Genomic DNA, 25,741 nt, shown 5'->3' with positions numbered 1-25,741 from the left:
ACATCTCACTGGAATTGGCTCCCTCAGCTAATGACCGAGGCTGCAGTTCCCCAAATTTGTAAGTAGTATGAGGGGAAGATAGAGGCGAAGACGACTCCAAAAGAGTCGTGTTTCTCATAGATTTCGCAGTGCTTGTGGCAATATGACCGTCTCGTGCAGACGGTCGTTGGAGATGTTGAGTACTTTCACGAAAAGTTCTACTTCCCGAGCGCGAATCATTCCCACAATGCTGTCCTGAATCCATAACAGTCAATGGAAAATTTTCGAGAAACTTCGCCGCAGCAGCACCACGCGGTGGAGTTTCAGGGAGAGTAATTAGAACGTCCTTAGAGTGTTCGTACTTAGTATCTGAATTAGCACTCACATCAGCGTAGGTGAGTTGCGGAGGCAGCGGTGGCGGGGATGATCCGTCTTCATAGCTGCAGGTTGTACGGCGTAACGGCGTGGCTGAAGGGTACACTGTGTTTTTCGATACAAATGACGAATCAAAAGATGTCGACACTGAGTAAACCTCCTGATATGGGTTGCTGCGAGGAGTGGATTGTCCATTTAAAGACAACTCCTTCATAAATTTCGTTGCGGCACTTGGAGAAGACTGGCCCGCTTGCCTTCCATAATCCGTAATGCCTTCATCGGTCTCTCGTCTGGTCAAGAACGTATCTTCGTTGGGTTGGCTGTAAGAACTTTCTAATGTCTTTCTGTGCCTTTCGTAATCGTAAGAGTCCATAGTGGTGTTGTAATCCATCATCTGGCTGTATTCTGTGGTAGACGCTGCATCTCCAGCTTCCACAATGCTCGCATCCTCGTTGAGAGCGGGCTCTTCGTATCCGGTTAATGACACGTTCGCGCTGGCCTCAAAAAATTCTTTCCAGAACTGACTCAGCAAAGCGTGTACAACAACTCACCTTTGTAGACGCCCAAATGGCCTGAGAGTTCTCTGAATATTTCTGTACTACGGGCAATATGTTGCCTGTTATTATACGATGCGTAGAACTGAAGTTGTGATCAATCTCTTGTAGTGTGAGGGTGATGGATTGCTCAATCTTCTCAAGTTCCTCTGTCAGAGACTTCGTTGATGATACTGTTGCTTGTACTTTCGCACCAACAATGGCAGCGGGCGTGTATCCTGGTATAGTGTTAGGCACAGTTAGCCTACCATGACCAGGATTGGCCAATATTGAAACTCGTGGTCTACTGTCTCGCGGGAGTGACGATGACGAGGGCCTGGCACGCCCAGAGACGTTAGAGGTCAGACGCCGGGGTTCCATCGTTGACAGCCGGTGCCGTGTGTGAAGTGAAAGCGTTTGAGATGCAACGCGTAAACTGAATGTTTATGGTTTTCCACTAAAATAGCATGTCAAAAAACTTTCGCGTTTTAGTCATAAATGAACTGGATGTAGAGCTTTTTCACAACCTCATCTCTTAATGAGCGGCAATCTGTGATCATGCTGTCGCTCAACAAGCGGCGACCTTTACCTGCAAGTTTACTGATATTTACATTGGCTAGTACTATACAGCTAAGTATGGATTTTTGCTGATAATGAATTAATTGCCAATGACAAACTGCCTTGTCCTCAAAAGCTGACCATCAGCTCTTTATCAATGAACACACCCGCCAGAACGGCAGGATCTGACAGTCATATTATAGTCGATGAAACAGCACGTAAACACGATCTACCAGCAAAATCAAATCATGATTCTCCAGACGAGAGCTTCGTGCCTTCTACTAATACCTCTCCTGGTTTTTCAGACATGTACCAGATCATGTTACCGATGGCTAAGGAATACATAGCGATTGCACATAGCCGCAGTCTTGCTATCAAATCAGTCGAAGATATTCAGCTATATTTCAAACTCGTAACTACTGGCATTCGCTGCTTCGAAGCTGTAATCAGGGTAAGGATTGGGACATCGTGTACTGACATAGGAACGCAATCAGCCCTATGTAGAATGCTTGGCTCTACTTAACTATGCTCAGACCCTATACATTGAAACAAATCAACTGGGAAAGGCGGAAGATGCTCTGAACAAGGGGATTGTGCTAGCGGGTCGCGTAAGTTTTTTAAAGAACAGTCTAACATCAGAGCAACTTGTACGATATCAAGTTCACGATGCAGCATCTGTTCATACGAATTCTGGCTCAGAAGAACTTGAAGGCTGCCCATAAACTTTTGCGTGCATGCGCTCAAGATGCTGAGGCGTAAGACACCACTTTTCGTCGCTGACAGAAAGTTTTGGCATCTCTACGTGGAATCATACATTTCGATACTTGCGTGCTACGCTCCATTTCGAGCACTCTGAGTGGCAGAACGCTATGCAATCATTCAAGTATTTCTTCGATTGCACATCGAGCGAGCTGCGCTATCTAGCCTTTGTCACATGTGCACTTGTTCAGCTACAGACAAACAACATCACCTCCGCCCAAAATTTTTTGAGCCAGGCAGAGCAATGCGAGACGGACTATTCCAGGACGTATGTACCGCAGCTGGTGGTCATGAGGCTGGTTTGCGAGATAGTAGCGTTCGGATTGGGAGCGGATAGTAAGCATGCTCGTGAACGTTTGAGTAAGCTCCACGTCTGTTTAGAAGGGCAAAAAGCGACGGAAGGAGGCCGATGGAACATATGGCACGAGGATGGGGAGTTTTTGATTGCCTTGCCGCCCGATGCTAATGGCCGGGTTTATTCCCCGCTACGGATGCGCTGGTTGACTCAACCTGAGGTATACGCTCTGTCCTATCTCATCTCTGGTCTAGTCAGCTTGATGAGCAATACCGATCGCAAATTGGCTGGCAAATACATAGCCGAGGGTCTGAATCTGATAATAGTGGAGTGTAAGGATTTCAAACGGGCATACTAACTAGAGGAGTGACTCCGCACTCCGGTGTGATCTCTCTACCTTTGGCAGCTGCTTCCCGCCGTCGTTCATTTTTATATACAATGCGCAGCTGTCTATTATACTTTTCTTGTGTTGAGAAGTTCATTCGTGGTGATTGGCAAGTTCAGTACGTCAACGACATTATCCGCTCGTTAGATTCGTTACCGTCTTCTGCGGCGCGCAGGTTCGCTCCATATGTTTTGTATGTATCCGGTATGTATTTGCAAACCACAGGCTGCACACGCGATGCAATTGCAGTCTACGAGGAGGCCTACTACCTTGTTGATGACACCACTGAAATATCAATGCTTCTCGCGATGCATCTAATATTTCTCTATCGCTCTCCTGGTCTTTCTAATTTGGCCCGAGTGCGCGAATTGGCAACAGCAATCGAACCGTGCATAATGGCGGGCCGCAATTGCACACTCAAGTCTCTCTGGGATATTCTATGCGCGACGGATGAACATCGTAGCGGCCTTGACCGTCAGTAAGTATACATCCTGTGTTATCTGATCAGCAGAAACAAGATTTCGATGTTGTTGTCAACCTCAACAAATGTTGCGAATGTTCAATTTACTGCAATAATACTATATCTGGGAGCAACTCAGTTCGGAGATAAAACCCAACGAGAGACTACAGCTACGGCCGCCCTATATCATGCTAAAAAAAGTCGTGACGCACTGTGGTGCTGGCTGACAGGCTTGCTTGTCTCGAGTACTTTGGCTGAGAATGGCAAAGATCTCATGGCTGAAACACAGGCGAGTAGAAATTCGCAAGTCAAAGAGGTATTGCAACGCCAATTAAACCAAGATCCTTCAGGCCTTTTGGAACTATAGCCTTGTCACGCAGAAAGCAGGGGACGTTTAGTTGTAAACGCGAGTTAAGTGTACAATATCAGATACGACAGTAGTCCGGCTTCTGTTCGTATTGAGGTACCGCGAAGTTTATTAAGGACAATTCATCCTAGTCCGCCCCATGCCCCACGTATTCTTCTGGCTAATTGTATATCCTTCTGCATGATTGTGACCCTTTTGGCATGTATTGCGCAAAGGTTAGTGTCCTCAAAAAGATGAACCAAATAGGCCTCTACGGCCTCTTGTAAAGCAAGAATCGCGACAGATTGAAATCTCAGTGTTTCACCGCTATTATTATTGCCTCCCCAAACAAAATCAGAAGAGACCTCACGTACAAGTCGCGCAAAGGGTAATTTTTGTATCAAAAGTTCCGTTGATTTCTGATACTTCCTAATTTCTCGTAAGGCGACAGTCCCTGGCCTGTAGCGATGACTTTTCTTGAGAGGAATGGGGTCACCTGCTGCATAAAGTCAGTCAAGCCAAATATTATTATACTCACGCCGCACTTTGAGAGACTTCCCACCAGCTGAACGCCTTCTAGATGGCGAAGCTGTAGCTGCAGCGACCGGTTCCTTTCTTGATAAACGCGACCGGGGGGATGCCAGTGTCTTCGGACGTGTCATAGCATATACTAGCACCTCAGTTATATCTCGACTGCAGTATATAGAGCCCGGTATCGCCGACAAAATCCTGCTCCAAACAATTAAATGCTCTTTTATTCTGCTGTGTTTACTATGATGGGATGAGTGTGCTTGAAAGGTTTTGCTTGTAGTGACCTTTTCGCAGTATACCAACCGAACAAGATAGAGACTTTACGGCAGCTACTGCCTTTTCAGTTGAGCTGCTATAAACAAAAAGCAGATTCGAAAGACTCAGAGTATTTTCAGCAGTATATATGTTGTTTACTTGAATTGATTTTTCGCTTGAAGGCGAAGGACAGACGCGTAGCAGTGATAGTGTTTGTTTGGGAGTTTGTTTATATCTTACATATTTGATTTATTTGACTTATCTAAAAAATCTCTCACATTAGTGTGGAGTAAACGGAGCTTTCATTTACGTCTTTTTTGTTCGTCTTTGAGACTTAGTCTCAGAAGTTCGAGTTGAAGAAGATACCGTGACGGGGGCATCGGATATCTCATGGATCCCATTTTTATCACTCCGTGTCGATTCCTCGTCATCCTCATCCTTGCCACCTTGACCAAACTCATTGATACGCGTATAATCAATGCGATAGAGCCAAGTTTGGTATAAATATATAAAAAAGATCACATCGTCCCGGAGCGTTGCCAATCTATGAAGTAACGGCATTTTTATCACAAATGCGAAAAAGTCGTCAATAAAAGTATTCAGAAATTTGTAGACCATGGTCCGGCGTGGCATGTGGGCTACCGACTTAAGTCGGTAATTGATATATATGCTTGGAACTAGCATAAGGAAGCCGTATGCGTACACGGAACCCACTAGAGACGTTATAATGAACGAATACCAAGATTTGTGTGTCTCGTAAATCAAAGAGTACACAGCATATGCCAAAAGAAGTGGCACAGCAACGATGTATAGATATCGAAACGCGATCTGGTCATACTTTTGAGTCTTCTTTTCGGTTTCGGATAAAACGTGTTTGTCAGTAATCAAGAGGCCATAGCCAGGAAAGCTGGCCTGCTTGCGAACAAGCCGAATATCTAAAGATTTCGTGATTTTCCATGCCTCGACAAGGATGCCGAAGCCTTGACCAAGCATTACCATGACGCTCGTACCATCATTGTTATCCATAAGGTATAAAAAAATGATCGTTTGCATGACTACGTTAGCGATTATAGTCCGTACAGACACTCCGACGTTATCATTTTTTGTTCTCCAGTGAGATATATCGTTCTTGAAAGCTAGAAATTCGAACAGAGTGTGCAGCATTGTAACAAATGCGGTCGTTGCGAGTAAGTATATGTTTGTCTCGGTGAGCACACGCTTTATTTCTTCAATTTCAGGGGATCCGCCCATGGCCTGAGACTGTTGCCGAAAGCCCTCATCCAGAGAAGCCATCAACTGAAATTTCCATAAACCAGCTGTCTTGATTTCGAGCGTGATTGGCAAATTGATAGTTGTTGAGTCGATAGCAGTCATCTGGTTTTGCAACTGCCAAAACTTGTTGTGAAAAACCAATGGGTAAAACCAGCCATTCTTACCAGTCTCATCACGAAGACCCGTCTTCTCCAATGGAACTTCTCTTCGAATTTGAGGTGGAGAGGCAGAATACCCTAGAATGGAGGGATTGATGAGCTCCAAAGTCACATTTGGATGCCAATACGATATGATCCTCTTGTCCCCGACATCTTGCTCATCGGCTAACTCATCATCATTGCCTCCAAGCAAATGCTTGGTTCGTATAATCTTTTTTTCTGGCAGAAACTGATTGAGCACTGGTTGTAAGTATTTTTTAAGGATGTGTCACTCACATATATGAACATCATACGCGTCCAATGAGCTATAGCCAGCTATCTGCGGATTAAACGGTAGACCTGCCTTTGCCACAAAAATATGTGCGTAAAGAGTTCCATTATTTCTTATGGACTAGGGTCAGTACAACAGGCGCCTTAACTTACCCTCGTAGTTGGAATGCTGAGCGTCTCCGAAATGTAGAGATATCTGTCACCCAACTCGAGATCTAGCCTCTGAATGCTAGGCTGTTTCGAAAACTGCGTGAAGGCAGGCTTGTCGTTGAAATACATTCGAAGATCAAATCGGGTCCCAGAGGGCCACAATGGAAAGACCTGCTCAGGAAGCAAGGAAAATTCGACTGCAGTACGATCCTCTGCCACGAGATTTGTGTCGGAGTGGGGAATGGGCGCGTGCTTTGAAGCATTTCGAGAAGTAATTTGACCTGGAGTCAGACGACAATCAACGACATCACAGCCTACAGGCCTGTCCAGCACTACAGACGAATACCCAATACTGACGTGAAATGTCAAGATTCTTGCAATTAGGTTGCTCATTCTGCAGTTCCAGGGCAATGATGTACAACTCACCTATGACAAATTGCAGTCCGAAGAAAAGTAACACCATATTCCGAAAGCTCAATCGATTTCGCCGTTCTTCCGGCCGAGGGCCATCGTGCGCAACCGCTGCGGCTGATGGTCCGTTCATCGCAATTATATGGTGGTGTTCAATAATTTTAGTGTAGTGACGACAAATAATGGGAGACTACTAGCTGCGAAAATATCATGTGATTTGGAAGGGCATCGTCTCTCGGTCGCTAAACACCAGCCGCTCAGACTGGTGGTATTTTTAGGAAAGCTACAATAAGTTAATTGAAATCTTTGAAACAGCCTCTTCATAAAGTAGTGCTAGTTATACATCGGTATCGATGGGCTCGGCAGTGTCTTCGACCGTTGCAGGTGTTAGACCTGGTGAGGCAGGTCGTCCGCGAGTGTTCGCGACGTCGCCCATACGATCAAGCCATATGCGTACATCATCATTCTCTAGGAGTTGAAAGCTAGTATCAATGCCAACCACACCAATGGAAGTATTCTGCACCATGAGTTCCTTATCCTGAGGCAGAGTGTCGCGTAGGGCTCTCAGTCCATGCAAGATCAGATCGTCCATCGAGCATTCGACGAACTGCTCGAAATTACGCTCCAAATAGGTTCGTGCGGACTGAGAGCGGGCACCGATAGCGGCACCAAAATATTCCAGCACGGATCCGCTAGGCTGAAACTCATACAGATGGGCTCCTGCTTCCTTGATAATTAGTAGGCAGCGTATTTCATACATACGTCGTATCCTATGACAAGCAAACCAACGCCATATGGTCTACGGCCATAGTTCTGAGTATTGGCCTGCGCCTTGTCGGCAATCGCGTTGGCGACCTTGATAACAGGAATCGCCCGGTTATAAATCATTTTTGAGGTCATGGCCTGTTGCCGCATGAAATTGCTATAGTTAGGACAAGTTATACAGCGAAATACCTTAAAACACGAGCATCTGGTGCCAGGCCAGCAAGGCCTATACCTAGGTGATCATCGATGCGGATGATCTTTTTTTGGTAAGAGCCAAGCTCCTCCGCATTGCGCTGACTGTCAGCCATTATTCGTCGAAGCCTTGCGCTCATACAGGCCAGCAGACGGCGTCTGTTTCCGGAACTAACCTTCAGTGCAACTACTACTGCATGTGTCTTGCTCACCAGGCCGACCGCGGCGCTGCCTTGTTTTATGGCTTCGAGTGCGTATTCAACCTCATGTCAGTACTATACATTAATCATCGCATACTTGAAAGAGCCGGCCGGTGGGGGAGTAAGTGATCGAGTCGTTGTCGTAGGAATTCCGAAACTGAAACGTTAGAAGTAATTATGGCTAACACGAATGACATTTCGACCATCATCTCGTTTTAGCTTGACCTACCATCTTGTGACGTGATGTAATCTATATGACGCTGCTTGTATTGAACTGGATGTACTCTTGTCCTGGACAGCTCAATATGTTGTTTAAATGTGAGGGAAGCATATGGAGTATTATGCTAGAACGCCGTGTTGTTACCCGGATATCACGACCACTTAGTTGCTACAACAACCAGTACAAGTACTAACGTGCAAGTCTCTTGGTATTTGGTCTATATCTGTCTCCAGACACTTGTATACGATCTAAGATTCTATTTGCTTGAGAACGGACCTACTTGAGTTATTCTCAGTGACTGACTGTGTTTGCACAATTGTCTACATACTAATGAACGTAGAACTTGCTTTGTTCAAGTCCCTTGCCCAGTACCACCTACAGTAACATAGCAGAAATTGTACAATCTCAGAAAACGAATGAAATTCAAAGGGTAGCTGAAGAAATGAGCTTTGTTGAATTTGCGCACAATAAACATTATCATAAGGGATACATAAAGATCATGAGCTTCATGAGTGCAAGGCGCAACGCGCATAGAAGAATATGACCGTTAGAGCGACCAGTGTCTGTGGACCGACAGCCAAGATATTGATACAGCAAGCGAACAGTCTAATTCGCTGCGGGATTTCGGGGGAGACCGAAGAGAGGAAGGTAGGATGATGTATGTGATGACGATAAGCTAGTCGCGTAATGAAGCTGTCACCGACAGTACCCACATAAAGACAGAACAGTATCGGTACTGTTAACGGTGCGTGAATTAATATAATCATACTGTGTTGCCTATGCAACAGGGATAGCCATCGGAACGGCTGTCGTTATGGAACTGACAACAGTAGGTGGCGATACGTCAAGATCCTCTTCATCCGGTACCGTCACTGTAGTAGAGTCTGTTACTACAGTACCGGTGGAGGTAAGTGAACCAACGGGAGTCCCATTGCTTGAGTCTACAATAGAACCAGTCGGGGAACCACCATTCTGTGGACATTCTCTAGACTGCTTGTCAGAAGAGGATTGTATTCCACTTACAATATGTCCTAGTTCTCCACAACGATAGCAAGTCTTGCCCGCAGTGCTCAGAGGACCACCATTAGGAGCTGTGCAATCACGACTCTTTATGTCAGTAAAATTCATGAAGTATTTACTCACGATGTGACCTAATTTTCCACAGGCGTAGCATTTCATAGCTTGCGCCTGGCAATCGCGGGCATAATGATTTGGGCCTCCACACTTGTAGCACGTGGCTGTCCGACCATTTCCCGGGATGTAACTTATCCGAGGAATTAACCCAGTACGCATAGGAATTCCGCGCAAAGCTTGAGCATTCATGCTGAGATAAGCAAATCCCGGAGGTGCAGCTGCAGCTGCAACGTTCAGACAGTTTCGGGCAACATGACCAGGCTGACCACAGGTATAACATCGGCCAGTTATGAGTGCACCAGAGAGACGTAACGTCGGACAGTCAGCCTGCACATGGCCCAGTCCTTGGCAATGATAACACTGTTTCGCTACTCATCAGCGGATTCTATCATACACCTTACTTTCAGTGGTTCTTGGGTGTGGGCAAGCATTAGATTCGTGGCCTAGTATGGCCCATTGGCCGAAATGTCAGCAATTTTATACTTTTATCCGATAAGGCGTTCAACGCATTGTCGCGCCTGACAGGCACGCGGATGAGCCCATGTGAAATTACGCCTGTCTGAAGGTGTAAGACATTCGATAACAGGATTCAAGAGTCTCATTTTTGCCGGTGGTATTATAGAGAATGAAGAGAAAAAACTCACCGGGCTGCTTGCAGTTGTAACAAAGCCTCTCTGGCGAGCTGCATACTTCAGCGAAATGACCGATGTTGCCACACCTTGCGAATCAGCATGTCCTCGGGAGGATAGAGCAAATGATTACTGTCCGTAGAATACATACTTGTAGCAAGCTCGTCGCGAAAGCGAGGACATCATCATTTCTGCGATGTGGGGCCTTGCTCAGCCGTACGTAAGCGTGTGTCAATGTGGCCGACGATTACCGGCAGACTCGCAAACAGTACTCGGAAGAGAAGGAAGCACGCACAGGCGTGAGCTGAAAGAATTTAGAGATCAGACTGCCGAGTTTGGGTCTGACAGGAGTCGACGTAGTTTCCGGGAGAGCGGAGCGAAGAAAAAAGAGCGAACGGTGATATGTATATAATATTAGCACTACCCGTTGGTCGTGGGTCACCCGTCAGCAAGGTACCGGAGAGTGAGTTGGACGGCGTTACTAGGTAGGTTTAATGTAAGCAGATCGAGTCAAGCTTGCCGGCACAGCACGTCCGGCAACGCGATATATTAGAGTTGTAGATGAGCGGTAGAAGCAAAGACTGACTGCAACTACTGGCCAGGTACGATAATCGCACGGCAAACCATGCGAAAGCGAAGTTGCAATTGATGTACCTCTGCACTAGGCGATGTAGAGAACAGTGGATTCAACGATGCGGCCTACCGTACCAGATGGGGGTACACACCAGGGCAGTATAGTCCGGTACACTACGTTACCCTTATACATTTAGTTTAGCCTTGTTAGATTTAGCACATACCTGCCCAGGCAGTTACCCGCGCAGATCCAGACGGGAAAGATCGTTTGTCACCAAACGGCGACCTAGTGTCAGTACAGCGACATGATCGCAACACACAAGAGAGCGCTTCAAGACGCGCCTCGTGTAGCATGCTCACGCGCCCAGCCAGCAAATTATTGGCTCTCCTGATACCAAATTGAACTCGTGTCATGGGAAGAACATGCAGGCGGAGAGAAGTCGTGACAACTACACACGGATTGTACGCATTTTGGCATTTTACCCTCTCCTTATACACCTCTTTGGCAATATATTTCAAGCTCTATGAACACACGGGACTGTCTCAGTGGTCTTCAATCTAATGTGCTGACGACTATTTGCATGTTGATCTATAGCTCGCGGGTTTGTACCAGAGCACGCGTAACATTCGCTTCTTAGTAGTACCTGCTTCTTAATGCAACGTCGGTTGAGCTAACTCTAAATAGATAAGGCCCGAACATTTCTTGCTATGGCTGCCATCTACTAGACAAACTTCAGATACCTCCAGCTTGCTTGAGCGAAATAGATTGGTACTGAAGATAGTTTGAAGTACATAGTCCTGCCAGTGAGGTATAGTCGAAGACACGCATGGTGAGGAGAGCACGACAGCTCTACGTGTTATTGACCGGATAGACAGAAATTAAAAGTGGATCAACAGTAAAAGGTTAGACAGATGGACCCATCTGTAGGTGCTATGCATATACTAGTCATTTGTAGTTAAACTACACTATTTGCCTGACCCGGTCTTCGGTCCCGCTGGAGCATACTCTGGCGGGTCCTCGGCGAGAACCACCCCTTCTCGGATGTGATCCTCACACCTTGCTATTGTCCTTCCGGTGTTGGTGGTACGGCTGCAGAAAACAGGTTATCCAGAGGTATTTATTTACATTCGCTAATCTCTCCTGAGCTATGTCAAAAGACCGGAACCTCCAGAAAGCAAAAGAAGGAAAAAAAGTTGAAAAATACAAGAATAAGAAAAAGGGTCTGGATGGGCTCAGCGGTTAGTTGAATTACGATTCATGAGATGATGTGCTAGCAATCGTGTGTCAATTTTTATGCCAGAGGTCCATGGTACATAAGTCAACGGTCCGTCCACTGAATGGTCTTGGACTAGACAAAGCGGCTCGCGGCCACTAAGTGTGGATCTTTCTCGTAAACAGAGTTTTGGGCGGACAATAACAGGCAGGCATTTCAGTTTTTCTTGACGGCCAACAATATGGTGTGTACGAAGAGAGGACACAGGTCGAGAAGCCACTGGTTTATCTCACTGGTAACCATAATTTGGTGGTAGCCCATGACCCAGTCTGAGGTGAAGGACAGTGGTCGGCAAGATGCGACAGTCCATTATGAGTTCAGTGACTGTTGGATATCTCAGAAATTGCCAGCAACTCGTGGCGTGTGTGGCGTCTGGACTGACCTACGGAGCCGTCAGCGCTGGCCAGCAGGGACGGTCAGTGGCCAAGGAGCCAGAGAACGGGCAGTACTGACCTCGTAGTAAACCTACTAGTCACAGCAACAAAAGAGGCGCCACAAAATATGTGGATCCTGATAAGCCGGTATATATCTATCAAGCAACCCGGTGATCCCAATATGTCAGCCACTGCCGCCATGCGATACCGCTAGAGGTGCATTCAAGTACCGGCTGATGGTTCCAGTACCACCAGCGTACGATTCAGCCGGCCAGGCCGGCCTATGGCTACCTCCCGACGAAGAGACTTCGATGGCCCAATTTTATCTAGCTGCTGCTGCCGTTGTGTACTACTTGTGTGGCGCGCTCGAGTACTGCAAGTGGGCTCCCAGTGTACCTTAAGCGTACCCCCGGTACATCCTACACTGGATATCGTCCTTGAAGCGGTGCCTCCAGCAGCCATGATACCTATCAAAGCGGCTTTAGAATAATATATGGGTCTTACGTTTTCTTGTAGTGGCTGCCGCTTATCGACTGATGCGCCTTGAAAATCCGTCCTGAGCTCTCAGATCACAACTCAATGGCCGAGTAACAGACCACTTCAATTTCCTGTTATCTTTCGGCCTCAATCTACTATCACCCACACCACCCGTAGCCCAGCTTTCACCTTGCGTTGGCACAATTAGCGGTCGTCAATGGACGTACCAGGAGAGATAACAAGCACCCCATTATGTAATGGGATCGCTTCTATATCGAGCGTACTGAAAACTCAACGCTCACGAGCAGACTAAGACATCGGAATTCTTTGGGGGTAATCTGAAGTCTCTCGAGCAGACGAAGCTCAATCGGATATTTATACCGAAATCTTGTCATGTAAGTCAATCACGTCCCATATTATCATGGTATCAAGCCTGTGTTTGTGTATCGGTTTATGTAGTGCGTCTGATTAATCACAGGCGTGTAGCAGTAGTTCATGTTTACGATCATGCACGTGGGGAATTACACTCACTGCTTGCAGCGATACAGTCCAGCTTCACAGGAGCTAGACGTAACATCTCTACACATCCCATGCTCGATATACCAGATGAAGAAACCATACAGAAAAGTGGATTCACACTCAAAAGAGCTTTGTAGGAAAATGGTAATGAAACTCGCGCGGTCAAAATTCTCGACAGTGCAAGCACTATACCTTACTCTCGTCAACAGAGAAATTACGTGGCTTAACACTACACTAAGGAACAGGAACAAACAAAATGAAAACTAAATAGCTCTGAACTACACAGAATAACGAACAAAAAATAGCGTGTTAAATCAGGAGGGGGGAGCAAAGAAGAGGCAAGAAAAACAAAACAGGAGCCCTTGCGAAAACCATCATAGAAGTATACGGGAGAAACCATTCAAATCCAATTCCTTTCCTACCTTTCCCTGCTCTCCGACTCTTTTTGTTCCTTTTCTGACCGTTTTCGTCTTAATTTTTTTTGCTATTTAATCCCTTCGATCTAGCCTTTAATACTTTGTTTCCAGAGCGCCATTGCAGTCTTGGGAGCGCCCAAGAACGAAGAAAATAATGGATAAGGCTACGACAAAGACTAAGTAAAAGCATACATCGCCAGTTGGCTACCGCGTTGTGTCTGCTACACTTAAAGCAGGTAAGTGAGCAGCTATTCCTTCGCCTCAGCCTTAGCAGCCTCGGTCTTAGAAGGCTCATCGTCAACGGCGGCATCCTTGTCAGGAACAGATTCCGACATGTCTGAAGTCCAAAGAGTGAGGTTGTCTCGCAACAGCTGCATGATCAAAGTGGAGTCTTTGTAGCTCTCTTCGCTCAGCGCGTCCAATTCAGCAATCGCATCGTCGAAAGCTTGCTTGGCGAGATGACACGCACGGTCAGGTGAGTTTAAGATCTCATAATAGAAGACCGAAAAGTTGAGCGCCAGACCTAAACGAATGGGATGAGTAGGTGCCAAATCAGTCATGGCAACCTCAGACGCAGCCTTGTAAGCCTCGAGTGACTCTTCAGCAGCCACCTTTCGCTTGTCGCCAACCGCAAACTCGGCCAAATAGCGGTGGTAGTCACCCTTCATCTTGTAATAAAACACCTTAGACTCGCCAGACTTTGCTGATGGTATAAGGTGCTTAGACAGAACCTCCAGTATGTCTTCACAAATTTTGGCCAACTCCTCTTCAATCTTTTGGCGATATTCCTTAATCAGGCTGACCTGAGGCTCGTTGCCCTTACTTTCCTCTTTCTGCTCAATGGAAGAAACGATTCTCCATGACGCACGACGCGCTCCGATCACGTTCTTGTAGGCAACCGACAACAAGTTCCGTTCTTCAACACTCAATTCCTCATCTGAAGAAGCAACTGCCTTCATACTCTCTACCATCTCTGTTCCGTAAGCTAGGTTTCAAAACCCTTCATACCCTCGTAGCGCTCAGCTTGCTCGGCAAGCTTAGCAAAGTAGACGGAATCCTCTCTGGTAGCGGGCATGTCTATCAAGTCAGTGATGTACTTCAAAGCAGAGAATATGCGATCATATTCTTTTTATAGAGCAACAAATCAAGACATTGGGTAGGACGGATATGTAGCAGATATGAACTGGCACGCCGTAAGGTTTTCGAAGGATATCACGACCCTCGAGATCGTGTATAGGCTTAACCAATACAGCTCATGGGAACACAACCTGCGCTACCACATCGATATCTGCTTTATACCAACCGCCTCAGAGATGGCAGTACCACACATAATGTTGCGCCAACATCAGATCCAATAGAAGGCAAATCCAAACCGCGTATGTCATCGAAAAATCATCAACGCGTCCATTCGTGGGTGAAGCCACAGCCATTCCTATAAAAATGACTGCACCCTTGATCACACGAATTGATTGTTACTGCGCGCGTTGGCGATAATTGACGTAGCACGCGTAGACATAGAAAACCCTGAGGTTACAGCACAGTCGAAGATAATCGAAGCTTGATCATCTTATATGATATGCTTATCCTCTGGCGCATTATTTTAAGCATACCTTCAATGATGGATTATAGCGGTGTCCGATGAACGAAGTCGACGACGTGTGGTGATGATATAAAAAGGAAAGAAAAAGGGTTGCGTTTTTTAAACTAACGACGAATCTAAACCAACAACAACGAGAGGTGATAGGATACCAATTTTATTTTTATAAAATGCTAATCCTATATCCCAAATATTCACATAAAATGTAGATAGAAATTACAATATTTATCAACGGGCACCCATTCGACTATATTGCCGAAGGCCTTCAGTCAGAGAGACAACAGCTTGACGAAGGTGCGCGCGGTCCAATGCGTCTAAGATTCAGCTAGATACCGCATGAAGCTAAAAAGCCATATGCGGCATAGAAGAGCCAAATGTGTTAGCGATAATGCCGGGTAACGAGTGTTAAAGAGGTGTCTCAGCAGAGATTTATCTATTATCACCATAAATTTCATATGTACCTATATTTAAGGCATAAAAGAGACGCAGTAGTGGAGCGACCTACAGAGGATCAGAGAAAATCATAGCGTACTTCTTCGTCATGTGATTATAGTCGCTCGCCACCGTTCATGTTATTGACTGGGTTAGGTGTATACGAAAGATCTGCGGTACGTGGCTAGTCGTGGCGCGACTGAGGCGCTCGAGATCGGGTCGTAATGGCTTAACCATAGTACCCGTATATTCGTTCAGATTTTGTAGGGTGGGCTGATTTGACAGCGGCTGTACTGGTGGTCTTCTGCTTTGGGGTGCCCGAGTGGTGTGTTTTCTTGTCTACATGAACGTGGCACTACGACGAATCTACTAGATGTTTCCCGCATTTTTGGGCAATAATCATCCGCAGAGCCGAGTAACTTGCTCACACTTTTAAGCTCACTATTGGCAAGCAAGGCCAGAGCTATAAATTGAAGACGGTAGACCTACTTTCATTAAACAGCACAGTACAAAATATCAGCCTTCACAATGATTTCTGCTACTACTCTCCGCAATTCCAGCCGCAGCACTTACTCAGTCATACGCTTTAGTCATAACGCCTCCGCACGTTTCTACAGCGAAGGCTCGACAGGATCAAGTCGCGGCGAAGCTGGGGGTGATGCCTTTACGGTTAGTCAGATAAATAGTGCTGCTGACAAAAGAAACGCGAAAAGGCCAACGAAGACTACTACGTCCGCAAAGCGGAAAAGGAGCGCTTAGTTCAGCTGAAGGAGCAGCTAGAGAAGCAACGCAAGCTCGTCGAAGAAGCCGAAAAGAACCTGTAAGTACTTCCAGGTGACGCGATTCTAATAACACTAAGTGGCGACAAGAAATAGCGTCGTTTGAATGCCTTAGTATGATGCGTTGTGACGCTCATTGATCTAATACAAAAAAAACCATTAAAACATGAAAACTTTTCAATCTTTTGAAGACCGCATTCCGTAAAAAATACATGATGATCTTTAAATGCACAAGATAGTATTGTTGCAAGATCAGTCGAGCTCCATCTCAGCCATCTCTTCTGTGCCTAGCTTATCAAGATCATACGTTAGATCAATAGTAGTCGTCACATTTTTAATTTTGATCTTGCCCTCTGGTACGCGGTCGGAGGAGGCAGAGGTGACAAGATTCAGGAGTTCTGGGTCCAGTATTTCATGGTCGCTGTGCGCCCAGGACGGCGGAATATTCGCCTCGGCCCCTGATAGTCTCAATACCTTTCCATAACCGCCGTGTTCAACAGATGGTATTAGCAGAAGTGTAGTTTGCTCTCGCGCGATAGTCAAGTTTGCATTTGAACCAGGCGCCTTCACAGTTTCGACATGCGTAGGAATTATCAAACCCGTACGTTCCAGTTCGCGCAAACCAGCCAATACTGTTGCGGCTCGCATTCCAGGAACATTCACTGTGGAAGCTGCAAAGGGGTAAACGGATTTCGTAGCTTCAACAACAGCTAGTAGCGATCTCGCAGACTGAGTGCGAAGGTCGTGAGATGATGCCGCGTAGTCACGAGAAAATACGGTCGGTAGGAGCTTGTCGTGTGCACGCACAGCTTTGCGAGACACTTGACTCTTGTTGTACTTCGACACAAACGATCCTGTTTTATATGCCGGAGGGAGTATACTCGGCATGCTGCACATACTAATGTCCACCAACCATGCTTCACCGCCCTCCGCAACAGTTCCTGCATCAAACTCTCGCGAAGCGTCAATCTCCTCGATTGAATTATCGGATTGTTCCTTGGCTGCTTGCTCAGTCTCATCCGAGCTGTTACGATTGAACGAGCCCCATTCATAGCCCTTTGCACCAGCCTCCTTGACTGTACACTGCCCAGCTAAGTATTGTCTCACGGTACGCACAGAAGAACCGGGAAGAACGCGGACTCCGTATATACGTGCGATCTTCTCGACCACCTGACGGATTCTTTCACCTGTTACTGGACTGTTGTTGAAATAACCCGAAGGCGTAGTGTAGCCATACAGCACAGATCCGAGCAACGCTGTGACAGCCTTAAGCGCGGCATGAGTTGCTATCACAGTATCGGCCACATCGCCTCTGACAGGTCCAGAATCCGCTATTACGGCTGGAGGTGTCAACGGCCTCACGACTATGGTGTGACTTGCACGACAGGTGTATCCTTCAATGTGTACACCCAGTGTGAGCTTGACGACGTCACCATCGGAAAGTACATATGCGTCGCGTCGCTGTTGCGGACTGTATCCGGACACGCAATTGTTAACATCCACTGTCGTCGGCCAAGCAATACCGCGTTCCTTAATTTTCTGGAACGATCGCTCGATCTCTGTTTTCAGGAACGAATCACTCACTTTGCAGATGTCGTAAGTATTTCTGAATTTTGAGGAATCAGGATATGTTGTGAGCAATTTTACTATAGCAGTCATGACATTTTGTACGATGTTCCCGGCAACTGTATATTTCTCTATGATCATTTTGTCGGTAAGAAAATCATTGGCTCTCTGTGACCGACCATCCTGCAAAAAAAAATCGACTGCGCCTTCCATTGTGTATGTTGTACTTCGATCTGCTGACTTCTGCAAAAGCAGTATATTTCTCTGCTCCTCAGTTATGACCGACCCCTGATCTTATGTTCATGTACAAGTTGGTAGAAACTTGAGTTCGCTTTGATCAGAAATTTATTAAGAGAACTAGAAAAAAAATTTTCCATCGATATCCTCAGGGGTAAATTTGTCTTGATTAGGAAGTGGTCCCACTGCCCACCGGGTCCTTGAACAGTGATGAAAGCTATAAAATTATCGCATAACGCTTCGAAAGGTACGCTACTATCAGGAGATTGCGGACGAACCTTTAAAATATCCACCACGACGACAACAGTGTACGCGTACAGAAAAGCTAAAGATTGGAGTTTCTGACATAATCCATTGATATCGCACCTGCCGACTCTCTGACGAGCCCACATAACTTCCTATTTGGGTTGTTTTAGCAGATAGTCGTGAACGGTGCTCCTTTTCTGAGACCGATCGCCATGGGTAATCAGGTGGTCGTCGAACCGGACGATCCCAAGCAGAACTCCTGGGCTATCGCTGGTGCCGCTGCACGGACAAAGACGGAGATTGAACAAGTGCTGCATGAGTATTTTTCGGGTGAAAAACCTGTCAGCTTTCCTAAAGAGACGCATGTGCTCGAAGTAGCTTCAGGTTTTGGGGAGCATATCGTTCATTTTGCGGGATTGCACCCTGATACCATGTTTCATCCGACGGAGGCTCAGACTGAATGTATAGAAGCAATTGGCGACCTCTGCTCAACTAACGGCTTACGGAATCTTGTATCTCCTTTGAGACTGAATGCACGTTCAATCAGAAGCTGGGATGCCGTCGCTAAAGCAGCTCCATCAACTGGTTTTACAGGGATTGTCGCTATTAATTTGTTACATATTTCACCATGGGATGCGACTACCAGTCTCTTTGCGAACACGGCTCGTCTCTTGTCCGCCAATTCAGAGGGAAAAGGTTGGCTCGCTATATATGGGACTTTTCGTCGGAATGGCCAATTCATTTCGGAGAATGATGCTAAGTTTCAAGCTTCCTTAAAGAACCGTGATGAGCGTTGGGGCATTCGCGACCTTGATTCAGAGATTATTCCTGCAGCTGAAGCTGTGGGCCTTTTTCTCGCTGAGATCAACTACATGCGCTCCAATAATTTTCTTCTGGTATTTCTCTTCGGTTTTCCGAAACAACGCGTCAATGAGCAGAAATCACCGATGCTGTCTGTAGCGTAATATGAACATTGTGCTTAGTACATCTTATTCCTTAAGTTAAATTAACCTGTAGTTTTGACGCACGGCTTACGGATCTTGCGTTTTGTTTCCTGAAAGTCCCAACAAGATCCAAATTTTAAAAAAAATTTTCGATGCTTCCTCTTTCTGCTCAGTACAATCTACACCAAATAACCGCATAAAATGGGCAGGAGAATTAGCAAGCAGAGCCACGGTGTAAAAACCGCGCGGATGCTTAATGGATTTCAAATTCTACCCATGAATGTTTACCCGATGCTTGCCGCTAACAAGAGTGAAGAAACAACAAAAATCCACTGCACAAGCTCCGCGGGGAACGTTGTTCACTATATTTATATAAAACAGCACAGCGGACCCACGAAGACCTGCAATACGATTGATAAAGAGTTAAATGAAGATGACAAGACTCTCTTCGTTGCCAACATTCCGGCTGACTTTTCTAAACAGCTTATTCGTGGTTTGTTCTCTTCAATATCTGGTGGTCTCGTCGAACACGTACGCTTGATCCATTCCGGTGAGTCGCCCCAAACAGGCTCTTCGCATTCCATAACCACTGAGGGTGATGATACTGGGTCGTTGGTATCTACTGGTAGCGCTGCTCACGTGGTGTTTGTAGACAAGGCTTCTTTGACACAAACGTTGACGTCTTTGAAGAAATATGCAGTCACTACCGGTGAAATTTTTGATGACTCGAAGTTAGTCGCATGGGGCTCAGACATGAATACAACGGGTTTGCTTTTGGGTACCCAGCGCTACCAGGACCTACGCACTCATCGACTATATTCTAGTGATCAGCCAGCTGAAACTGGATCAAAGATGGATCACTTATTGAAGGCAGCAGACAAAGTTGTCGATCGCTATAACTTGCGGGAAGAGTCAGTGGCTCGTGAAGCCAAGCGTCGACGGACTGAGCCAGATGATGATGGATTTGTGACCGTTGTCAGTACGCGACCTGGGCCAAAATTAGCTTCCTCGGAAATCATCATTGAATCAAAAAAGAAAAAGAAATCGAAGGAGTTGAAAGATTTTTATAGATTTCAAATTCGTCAAGAGAAAAAAGAGAAGATGAATGACATTTTACGCAAGTTCAAAGAAGATCAAGACAAAATTCGCAATCTCAAGGAACGGCGTGTTTTCAAGCCGTTTTGAATACCCGCAGAAGCAGACAGATGAGGATCAATCTTGGATCAGATTATTGTTTCTATAAATTACGAAAACTCATATAGCATTAACGGGGATTATACTGTACATGTGACTCCAATCGGCCACTGAAGCGATAGTAAATAGTTTTTGATTAGGCTGAGAGTCTTAGATTTTATCGGTCAAATCGAGCTCTATACAAGTAAAAATCTCCGGCACCGTCTAGCAACTCACGGGTATGACCTTCAAGTGCTTTCGCTTCATTGATTTTATCCTGCAGCTTATTCGCGTTAACATCGATCCACTGTAAGCTAGCAAGATGCGCATTAAGAATGCGGACGATATGTGATAACGGATCGTCATCGTTAGTCTTATTGACTATAGTTGACGTCTTATTGATTTCTTCGATCATGTTGCTAAGGTTTCGGCCCATAGTGTCTAGCTCTTCGTTCAGCTTTTCTGCTTGATGAAAGCAGCGCTCGCGATCTTGATCGGGTTGGTGCACTACCATGCTTCCAGATTGGTCACCAGATACGACAGCGCCTTGTCCATAGATATCAGTGACAGGTCCAAGGATATCATCAACCTGCTTCTCATAGAAATCCAACATCGCTTCCAAGTCGTCTTGCTGTTTGATTGTATACTGTAATAGTTGGTCCACTTTTATTTGCGTTTGTTCCGCCTGTACGGTTTCTGTAAATAACTGAGAAATCTTAGCACCATTCTCCACAAGAGTGCGGTCCCATTCGGATATCTCTTGGGCCTGACAGCTGAACTCCGTAGAATATTTTGTCAATGCTTGCGTCCACTTATTGATAATATCGTCCATAGACTTGTTTTTTAGTGAGGAATGTGCTGCATTTGAAGCTGTCGGCTTCTGTGAGCTAATGGTCGAATTAGTGAGGCCTTTGCGATCAAGCGCAATATCAGCTAAGGTGACAGACGGCTTGCCCAGAATATTCCCATTTGTTGCACTAGTAGTAGGCGCTTCAGCAGGAGTGGTCGTAGGGGCCGAGGATGAAGTGAAACTGACATTAGTTCCCGTCTTGTCGTCTCTTCTTTTGGCGGCGCTGGTGGCCGTTGCTGGATTATTGCTACCGAATGTAAACCCTGTTGATTTTACTTCAGCAGAGTTGCCCGACTTTTCGACAGCCAGGTTAGCAGTTGGTTTATCAAGACCTGTAAGTGATATTCCTGAATTCGAAGAATCTCTCTTCTCATTTGACGCAGTTGATGTTGAGAAGAGGTTGTTTGTGGATGTCCCGCTTGTTACATGAGCCGAGCCGAACATACCAAGAGAAGCACTCGGCGTACTTGATGGTACCTTTTCGGCAGGATGGTGGGTACTCCTACCAAAAGAGACATCAAGACCTGGATTACTAGTTTTCGAAGAGTTTTGAGACTGCGCCGACGGCTTGTCAAGGGAGAAACCATTCGACGTGGCACTTGCCGAGGCCATTGGGTTCGGTTTTCCATCAAAAGAAAAATTACTAGTGGAAACCCCGGCGGTAGAAGTGCCTAAAGAACCCGTGCCAAAGTTGAAGGAGGTGGCAGAAGCACCAGCATCTGGCTTAGCAGCCAGAAGCCCTGAAGCATTCAAAGGAGCAGTATTAGGTGGCTTTCCAAAGCTGAAAGCTCCCACAGCTGGACTTGACGATGTAGGTCCGGCTGTTACGCTGCCAAATGCTGAGCTTTTCTCAGTCGATCCCGAGGTAGCCGAGATACTACCGAAATATGTTCCAGTGCTAGCGGCCATAGGAGCTGTTGAAGACGAAGTCGGATTCAGACTGAATGAAACTGACTTTGGCGCGTTCTGTTCTCTATTTCCACCTTGACCACTGGTATTAGAGTCGGAGTTTGTAATGGATGTGTTTCCACCCACAAAAGCTGGAGATGAGTTGCCTGCGTTTGACCCCCCAAAGGATAACCCCCCCGGTCCAGAAGTGATTGTAGGTCCAAACAAACCGCCCGATGATGATAAAGAGCTCGATTGTTTGGCAGAGTTGACCTGCCCGGTGCTGGATCCAAAAGAAAAAGTGGGTTTAACTAAAATCATCAGCCCTCGGTTCTCGCCGCCAGATTTTCAGCATCATTTGTTCAGAAATAGGGGATTCGTGATATTCAAAGCCATCAATAATATCTCAACGAATTGATATCATACCTCCTTGTGTTCCATCGCCAGATCCGCCAGATCCACCGAACGAAAAGCCCGCTTATAAGTGTTAGCTATGAAATATTTAAAGGCAACAACACGATAAACGCGTCAGGGTGCTTACACATGATAGCAATAGAATCCGTGGTTCGTCACTGTAACCAGTTCAGTGTGTTGCAATCGAGGATCAAGAAATTACTTGATGTGTTCACTGTAGAGGACTGTGTTCAGAGTGTTTAGATTCTCGCTGAGGAAAAGTTTGGCTGCTAACGCGTTCCACCGGGTAATACATTGATCAAACACGTACGAATGATGGTGTGTAGCGCATGATCCGGGTAATAGATCACGTGCTACATATACCGGCACTCGTTCTGTTCGAGGTCATTCAACTGCGAACTGTGAAAGCAAAGATTGAGGCAGCGACCACCTAAAGGTACATCTCCCATGGAAAGACCTTTTGAGCTGAAGTCTTGAGTCAGATTTATCTGTATACAGTACTCAGTACTCCAGAGCTAGTGAAGGATTGCGCCGGAGTGTATAGCGAACCCTGAGCGTACGAATCCACAATCTACGATCTGTGTCTGTCGTCATATTTAGATAATCGTACTATGCCTCACATTACCAGTCTTAATGAGGTTATCACGAAAAACACAACTCTATGATTGGTGTGCATGAAACGATTTGTTAAGACTTTAGCCAAATTGTAAAATTACGTTGTATTGCCGCTTTAAATTTACTTTTCAAGCGGTGTGCTGTGGTATGTATACTGAACATTTTTACATGTAAGGCATTATATGCGCAAAGCGTAAGAAGACTTACCTTACAGCGGGTGGAGTAGTGAGAATCAGTTAGCCCAATACGAGCCGGCATAATGCTATGATGTAATGGTGCATGTATTTTTTAATCCCAGCATGCATTACCACCGATTTTTCCCGGTACCAGAGGCCCCACGTTTCACCGAGCGGGGTCCTATGCCCACTCACTTCTGTATAATCAAGACAGTTCTATTCCATCACCTAGCCGTACCTCTTATCGAGTAAACACGGGCATTTGTCAACAACAACATCCACGTCGATTATCTAGTGTTTTTGTACATTTTTGTCTTGCAAGAGATGGGGAGTGATTGTGTAGTCGCTCTTCAGTAAGAAGCGCAAAAGTCGTACATACACACAGCTTTGTGATGCAGCGGAATTGATTTCAAACTCTACTGTAGCTAGCGTTGACGCTAATTAAAAATAGCTAAAAGTTGTAAGCGTAGGTTTCAAACCGGCCACAAGTATACGCACTCAGTAGGCACACCTGTCCATGCATCTGGGCGTAGTTCCGGCGTAATGGTGCAAATGGTAGTGGTAAGCCCTCTGGAAAAATTAAGCCGAAAGCAATTTGAATTTAGGGCTCTTTATGGGACGCATGAAATAGATCCCTTTCTACTGAAATAAAAATTGACTTATTGCCTCTGTACTAAGTACGTTGCTCGTTGTATCCTGGACGAGCATAGCTCGAAAAACCATCGGACGTTTCCTCTGCATCCGCGGCCTCTTTATAAAACAAAAACAGGCCGCCGCTATATTTTCTCTCCTCTACAACTGCTATATAACTATTTTGAACATACACCGGGCGAATTATATAACTGATATTGATCAATAGAACATCCCGAGAGTCGAGGCTCAAAACCAGCTAAATGCAAGCTCACAGTGAAAACGATAATACTCAAAATTTGAGGTGCGATACGGATGCAACTATCGCCATTGATAGTGAAGGAGAAGCAAGTATGTCATCAGAGGCGAGACAGAACTCCAAAACTAGCAGTCATGGAGCCCAGATGGATTCCAGTGTACTAGATGATGATTTCGATACCCTGGTATTACCCTCAAAAAGTCTGGGGAAGCAACGAAAAGTTCAACACTACATCGAGGACACTGAGGCTGCGGTTGCCAGTCTTCCGTCAGTTGACCAAGTACATTCTCAGATATATGTTGAAACCGATGTGCCTGCTCAAGAGCTTCCTCCTTCCTTGATCGATACATCACTCAAAGATTCTATAGGCGAAGAGAAGGCGTCTGCACTGCAACGCGAAGTCAAAATCATGCAAGACGGACTGGCAGCTATTCTTGAACGGATACTGAAAGTTAAACATGAGTACGAAAAACTGGAGGGCGAAAACAAGTTTCTGCAGGACTACATTGGTAATTTGATGTCTACGAGTAAAATGCTAGGTCGCCGCCAAGAATGAACTCAGGCCACGTGCATTTTAATGAGGACTTTTTCTCGTCGTTTCGTGGTTAACGGGGGAGAATACTGCATCTTCATGAAGACTCTGGCTGGGAGGAACATGGAGCTTAGCGACGCTCATTACACATAACGATTTCGTGTGTGGGCTTATCGCATGTATTATTACATCTCATGATGCATTTTCGGTTGATTTGACTTGGGTCTAGAAATTTCTATTCTTCGTGCTACATCGTCAGCATCTTTTAATGCTACGGTTGTGGATGCTATACTTTAGAGATTTGCAAGTCATGGAGTGTTCTGTTTTGTTCGTCACTATTGGAGTTTTGTTTCTGCTTTGTATATAGGTTAGTAAGGGTGGTTTATTTTGTTGATGGTGGACAATCGAAGTAGTTCCGTTTTCCACAATATGATCTCTATCTATCTACTTCATCCCAAGATTGCCGAAAGCCGAACTGATGTTAATGTTCTATCAAATGTAGAATTATTTTGCTGTAATCGTTTGAAAACGTTTGCTATAAAGATTCGGTTTGAAAGTGCTCGTAAGTCCAGTTTGTCTCAATAAATGCGTTGACTATGAAGAAAGCACAATGGAAGACAGATGTGTACCCTCGTAACGCTACGTGATCAGTCATCACAATAGATGTAAGTAGACTGCATGCCCTCCAGCGTTCTAAAGATTTGGCTGCAAATTCATATACGATGGGCCAGAATGCGTCAACATGAGCGTATGCTCCCATGCGGCGACTTGATAGTCTTGATATGATATACCTTGTATGTACGCCTTAAGAATCTGCTTTGGAAAGAAATTACATTTGCCCTAACCCAAAACTAGGGGTGATTTTTGGGCACTGGTTTCAAAGGTATTAATTG

General features: G+C 45.7%; 13 protein-coding genes across 13 annotated transcripts; 5 read left to right on the top strand and 8 right to left on the bottom strand.

The window, feature by feature from the left end:
* Positions 1 to 676: 676 nt before the first annotated feature.
* On the bottom strand, positions 677 to 1,268 carry V1510DRAFT_358838 (DASH complex subunit Ask1-domain-containing protein; the record flags this gene model as incomplete). Its single annotated transcript, XM_066930942.1, has 2 exons — positions 677 to 874; positions 906 to 1,268. Coding segments are annotated over 2 exons (561 nt in total), but the record flags the coding sequence as incomplete, so codon positions are not given.
* Positions 1,269 to 1,602: 334 nt separating this feature from the next.
* Positions 1,603 to 3,711, top strand: V1510DRAFT_405609 (cohesin loading factor-domain-containing protein; the record flags this gene model as incomplete). The annotated part of the gene is made up of 6 exons (XM_066932339.1): positions 1,603 to 1,896; positions 1,928 to 2,053; positions 2,085 to 2,200; positions 2,542 to 2,831; positions 3,348 to 3,362; positions 3,575 to 3,711. 6 exons carry the CDS (start codon positions 1,603 to 1,605, stop codon positions 3,709 to 3,711), a joined length of 978 nt encoding a protein of 325 aa, XP_066791882.1.
* A 122-nt stretch (positions 3,712 to 3,833) lies between these two features.
* V1510DRAFT_424553 (histone-fold-containing protein) lies at positions 3,834 to 4,352 on the bottom strand (the record flags this gene model as incomplete). Its single annotated transcript, XM_066935101.1, has 2 exons — positions 3,834 to 4,189; positions 4,229 to 4,352. The coding sequence occupies 2 exons, from the start codon at positions 4,350 to 4,352 to the stop codon at positions 3,834 to 3,836; spliced, it is 480 nt and encodes a 159-aa protein (XP_066791881.1).
* Positions 4,353 to 4,782: 430 nt separating this feature from the next.
* On the bottom strand, positions 4,783 to 6,870 carry V1510DRAFT_424552 (cleft lip and palate transmembrane protein 1-domain-containing protein; the record flags this gene model as incomplete). Its single annotated transcript, XM_066935100.1, has 4 exons — positions 4,783 to 6,146; positions 6,183 to 6,297; positions 6,330 to 6,607; positions 6,753 to 6,870. The coding sequence occupies 4 exons, from the start codon at positions 6,868 to 6,870 to the stop codon at positions 4,783 to 4,785; spliced, it is 1,875 nt and encodes a 624-aa protein (XP_066791880.1).
* Positions 6,871 to 7,074: 204 nt separating this feature from the next.
* On the bottom strand, positions 7,075 to 8,054 carry V1510DRAFT_358406 (nucleophile aminohydrolase; the record flags this gene model as incomplete). Its single annotated transcript, XM_066930913.1, has 5 exons — positions 7,075 to 7,464; positions 7,500 to 7,659; positions 7,692 to 7,795; positions 7,871 to 7,957; positions 7,992 to 8,054. Coding segments are annotated over 5 exons (804 nt in total), but the record flags the coding sequence as incomplete, so codon positions are not given.
* Positions 8,055 to 8,891: 837 nt separating this feature from the next.
* On the bottom strand, positions 8,892 to 9,968 carry V1510DRAFT_358551 (putative zinc knuckle; the record flags this gene model as incomplete). Its single annotated transcript, XM_066930925.1, has 4 exons — positions 8,892 to 9,221; positions 9,258 to 9,616; positions 9,650 to 9,691; positions 9,893 to 9,968. Coding segments are annotated over 4 exons (807 nt in total), but the record flags the coding sequence as incomplete, so codon positions are not given.
* Positions 9,969 to 13,758: 3,790 nt separating this feature from the next.
* V1510DRAFT_358754 (14-3-3 protein) lies at positions 13,759 to 14,585 on the bottom strand (the record flags this gene model as incomplete). The annotated part of the gene is made up of 2 exons (XM_066930935.1): positions 13,759 to 14,483; positions 14,519 to 14,585. The coding sequence occupies 2 exons, from the start codon at positions 14,583 to 14,585 to the stop codon at positions 13,759 to 13,761; spliced, it is 792 nt and encodes a 263-aa protein (XP_066791877.1).
* A 1,397-nt stretch (positions 14,586 to 15,982) lies between these two features.
* On the top strand, positions 15,983 to 16,656 carry V1510DRAFT_409496 (uncharacterized protein). The gene is made up of 3 exons (XM_066932587.1): positions 15,983 to 16,208; positions 16,241 to 16,359; positions 16,399 to 16,656. Exons 1-3 carry the CDS (start codon positions 16,068 to 16,070, stop codon positions 16,412 to 16,414), a joined length of 276 nt encoding a protein of 91 aa, XP_066791876.1. The 5' UTR covers positions 15,983 to 16,067; the 3' UTR covers positions 16,415 to 16,656.
* On the bottom strand, positions 16,423 to 18,332 carry V1510DRAFT_409492 (uncharacterized protein). Its single transcript, XM_066932586.1, has one exon. The coding sequence runs from the start codon at positions 18,095 to 18,097 to the stop codon at positions 16,571 to 16,573; it is 1,527 nt and encodes a 508-aa protein (XP_066791875.1). The 5' UTR covers positions 18,098 to 18,332; the 3' UTR covers positions 16,423 to 16,570.
* Positions 18,333 to 18,338: 6 nt separating this feature from the next.
* On the top strand, positions 18,339 to 19,422 carry V1510DRAFT_53449 (uncharacterized protein). The gene has a single exon (XM_066935807.1). It carries the CDS (start codon positions 18,580 to 18,582, stop codon positions 19,330 to 19,332), a length of 753 nt encoding a protein of 250 aa, XP_066791874.1. The 5' UTR covers positions 18,339 to 18,579; the 3' UTR covers positions 19,333 to 19,422.
* On the top strand, positions 19,423 to 20,743 carry V1510DRAFT_87680 (ribosomal RNA-processing protein 7-domain-containing protein). Its single transcript, XM_066935811.1, has one exon. The coding sequence runs from the start codon at positions 19,513 to 19,515 to the stop codon at positions 20,494 to 20,496; it is 984 nt and encodes a 327-aa protein (XP_066791873.1). The 5' UTR covers positions 19,423 to 19,512; the 3' UTR covers positions 20,497 to 20,743.
* Positions 20,663 to 22,543, bottom strand: V1510DRAFT_358666 (Nsp1-like C-terminal region-domain-containing protein; the record flags this gene model as incomplete). Its single annotated transcript, XM_066930930.1, has 2 exons — positions 20,663 to 21,811; positions 22,163 to 22,543. 2 exons carry the CDS (start codon positions 22,541 to 22,543, stop codon positions 20,663 to 20,665), a joined length of 1,530 nt encoding a protein of 509 aa, XP_066791872.1.
* Positions 22,544 to 24,320: 1,777 nt separating this feature from the next.
* V1510DRAFT_405601 (uncharacterized protein) lies at positions 24,321 to 24,872 on the top strand (the record flags this gene model as incomplete). The annotated part of the gene is made up of 1 exon (XM_066932338.1): positions 24,321 to 24,872. The coding sequence occupies one exon, from the start codon at positions 24,321 to 24,323 to the stop codon at positions 24,870 to 24,872; it is 552 nt and encodes a 183-aa protein (XP_066791871.1).
* Between the last annotated feature and the right edge of the window lie 869 nt (positions 24,873 to 25,741).

Source organism: Dipodascopsis tothii, assembly GCF_038497935.1.
Source record: "Dipodascopsis tothii strain CBS 759.85 unplaced genomic scaffold V1510scaffold_1, whole genome shotgun sequence".
In the NCBI taxonomy this organism is placed as follows: Eukaryota; Fungi; Ascomycota; class Lipomycetes; order Lipomycetales; family Lipomycetaceae; genus Neoaidaea; species Neoaidaea tothii.
The sequence above is the reverse complement of the archived record's forward strand: the minus strand, read 5'-3'. Positions and strand labels throughout refer to the sequence as shown.

What these genes read in the sequence shown, in the direction of transcription:
- V1510DRAFT_409496 (XM_066932587.1), top strand. Translation starts at nt 16,068, where the DNA reads ATGATTTCTGCTACTACTCTCCGCAATTCCAGCCGCAGCACTTACTCA. An exon ending in CTGGGGGTGATGCCTTTACG is followed by an intron (nt 16,209 to 16,240) that starts GTTAGTCAGATA and finishes TGCTGACAAAAG; the next exon opens with AAACGCGAAAAGGCCAACGA.
- V1510DRAFT_87680 (XM_066935811.1), top strand. Translation starts at nt 19,513, where the DNA reads ATGGGCAGGAGAATTAGCAAGCAGAGCCACGGTGTAAAAACCGCGCGG.
- V1510DRAFT_53449 (XM_066935807.1), top strand. Translation starts at nt 18,580, where the DNA reads ATGGGTAATCAGGTGGTCGTCGAACCGGACGATCCCAAGCAGAACTCC.
- V1510DRAFT_409492 (XM_066932586.1), bottom strand. Translation starts at nt 18,097, where the DNA reads ATGGAAGGCGCAGTCGATTTTTTTTTGCAGGATGGTCGGTCACAGAGA.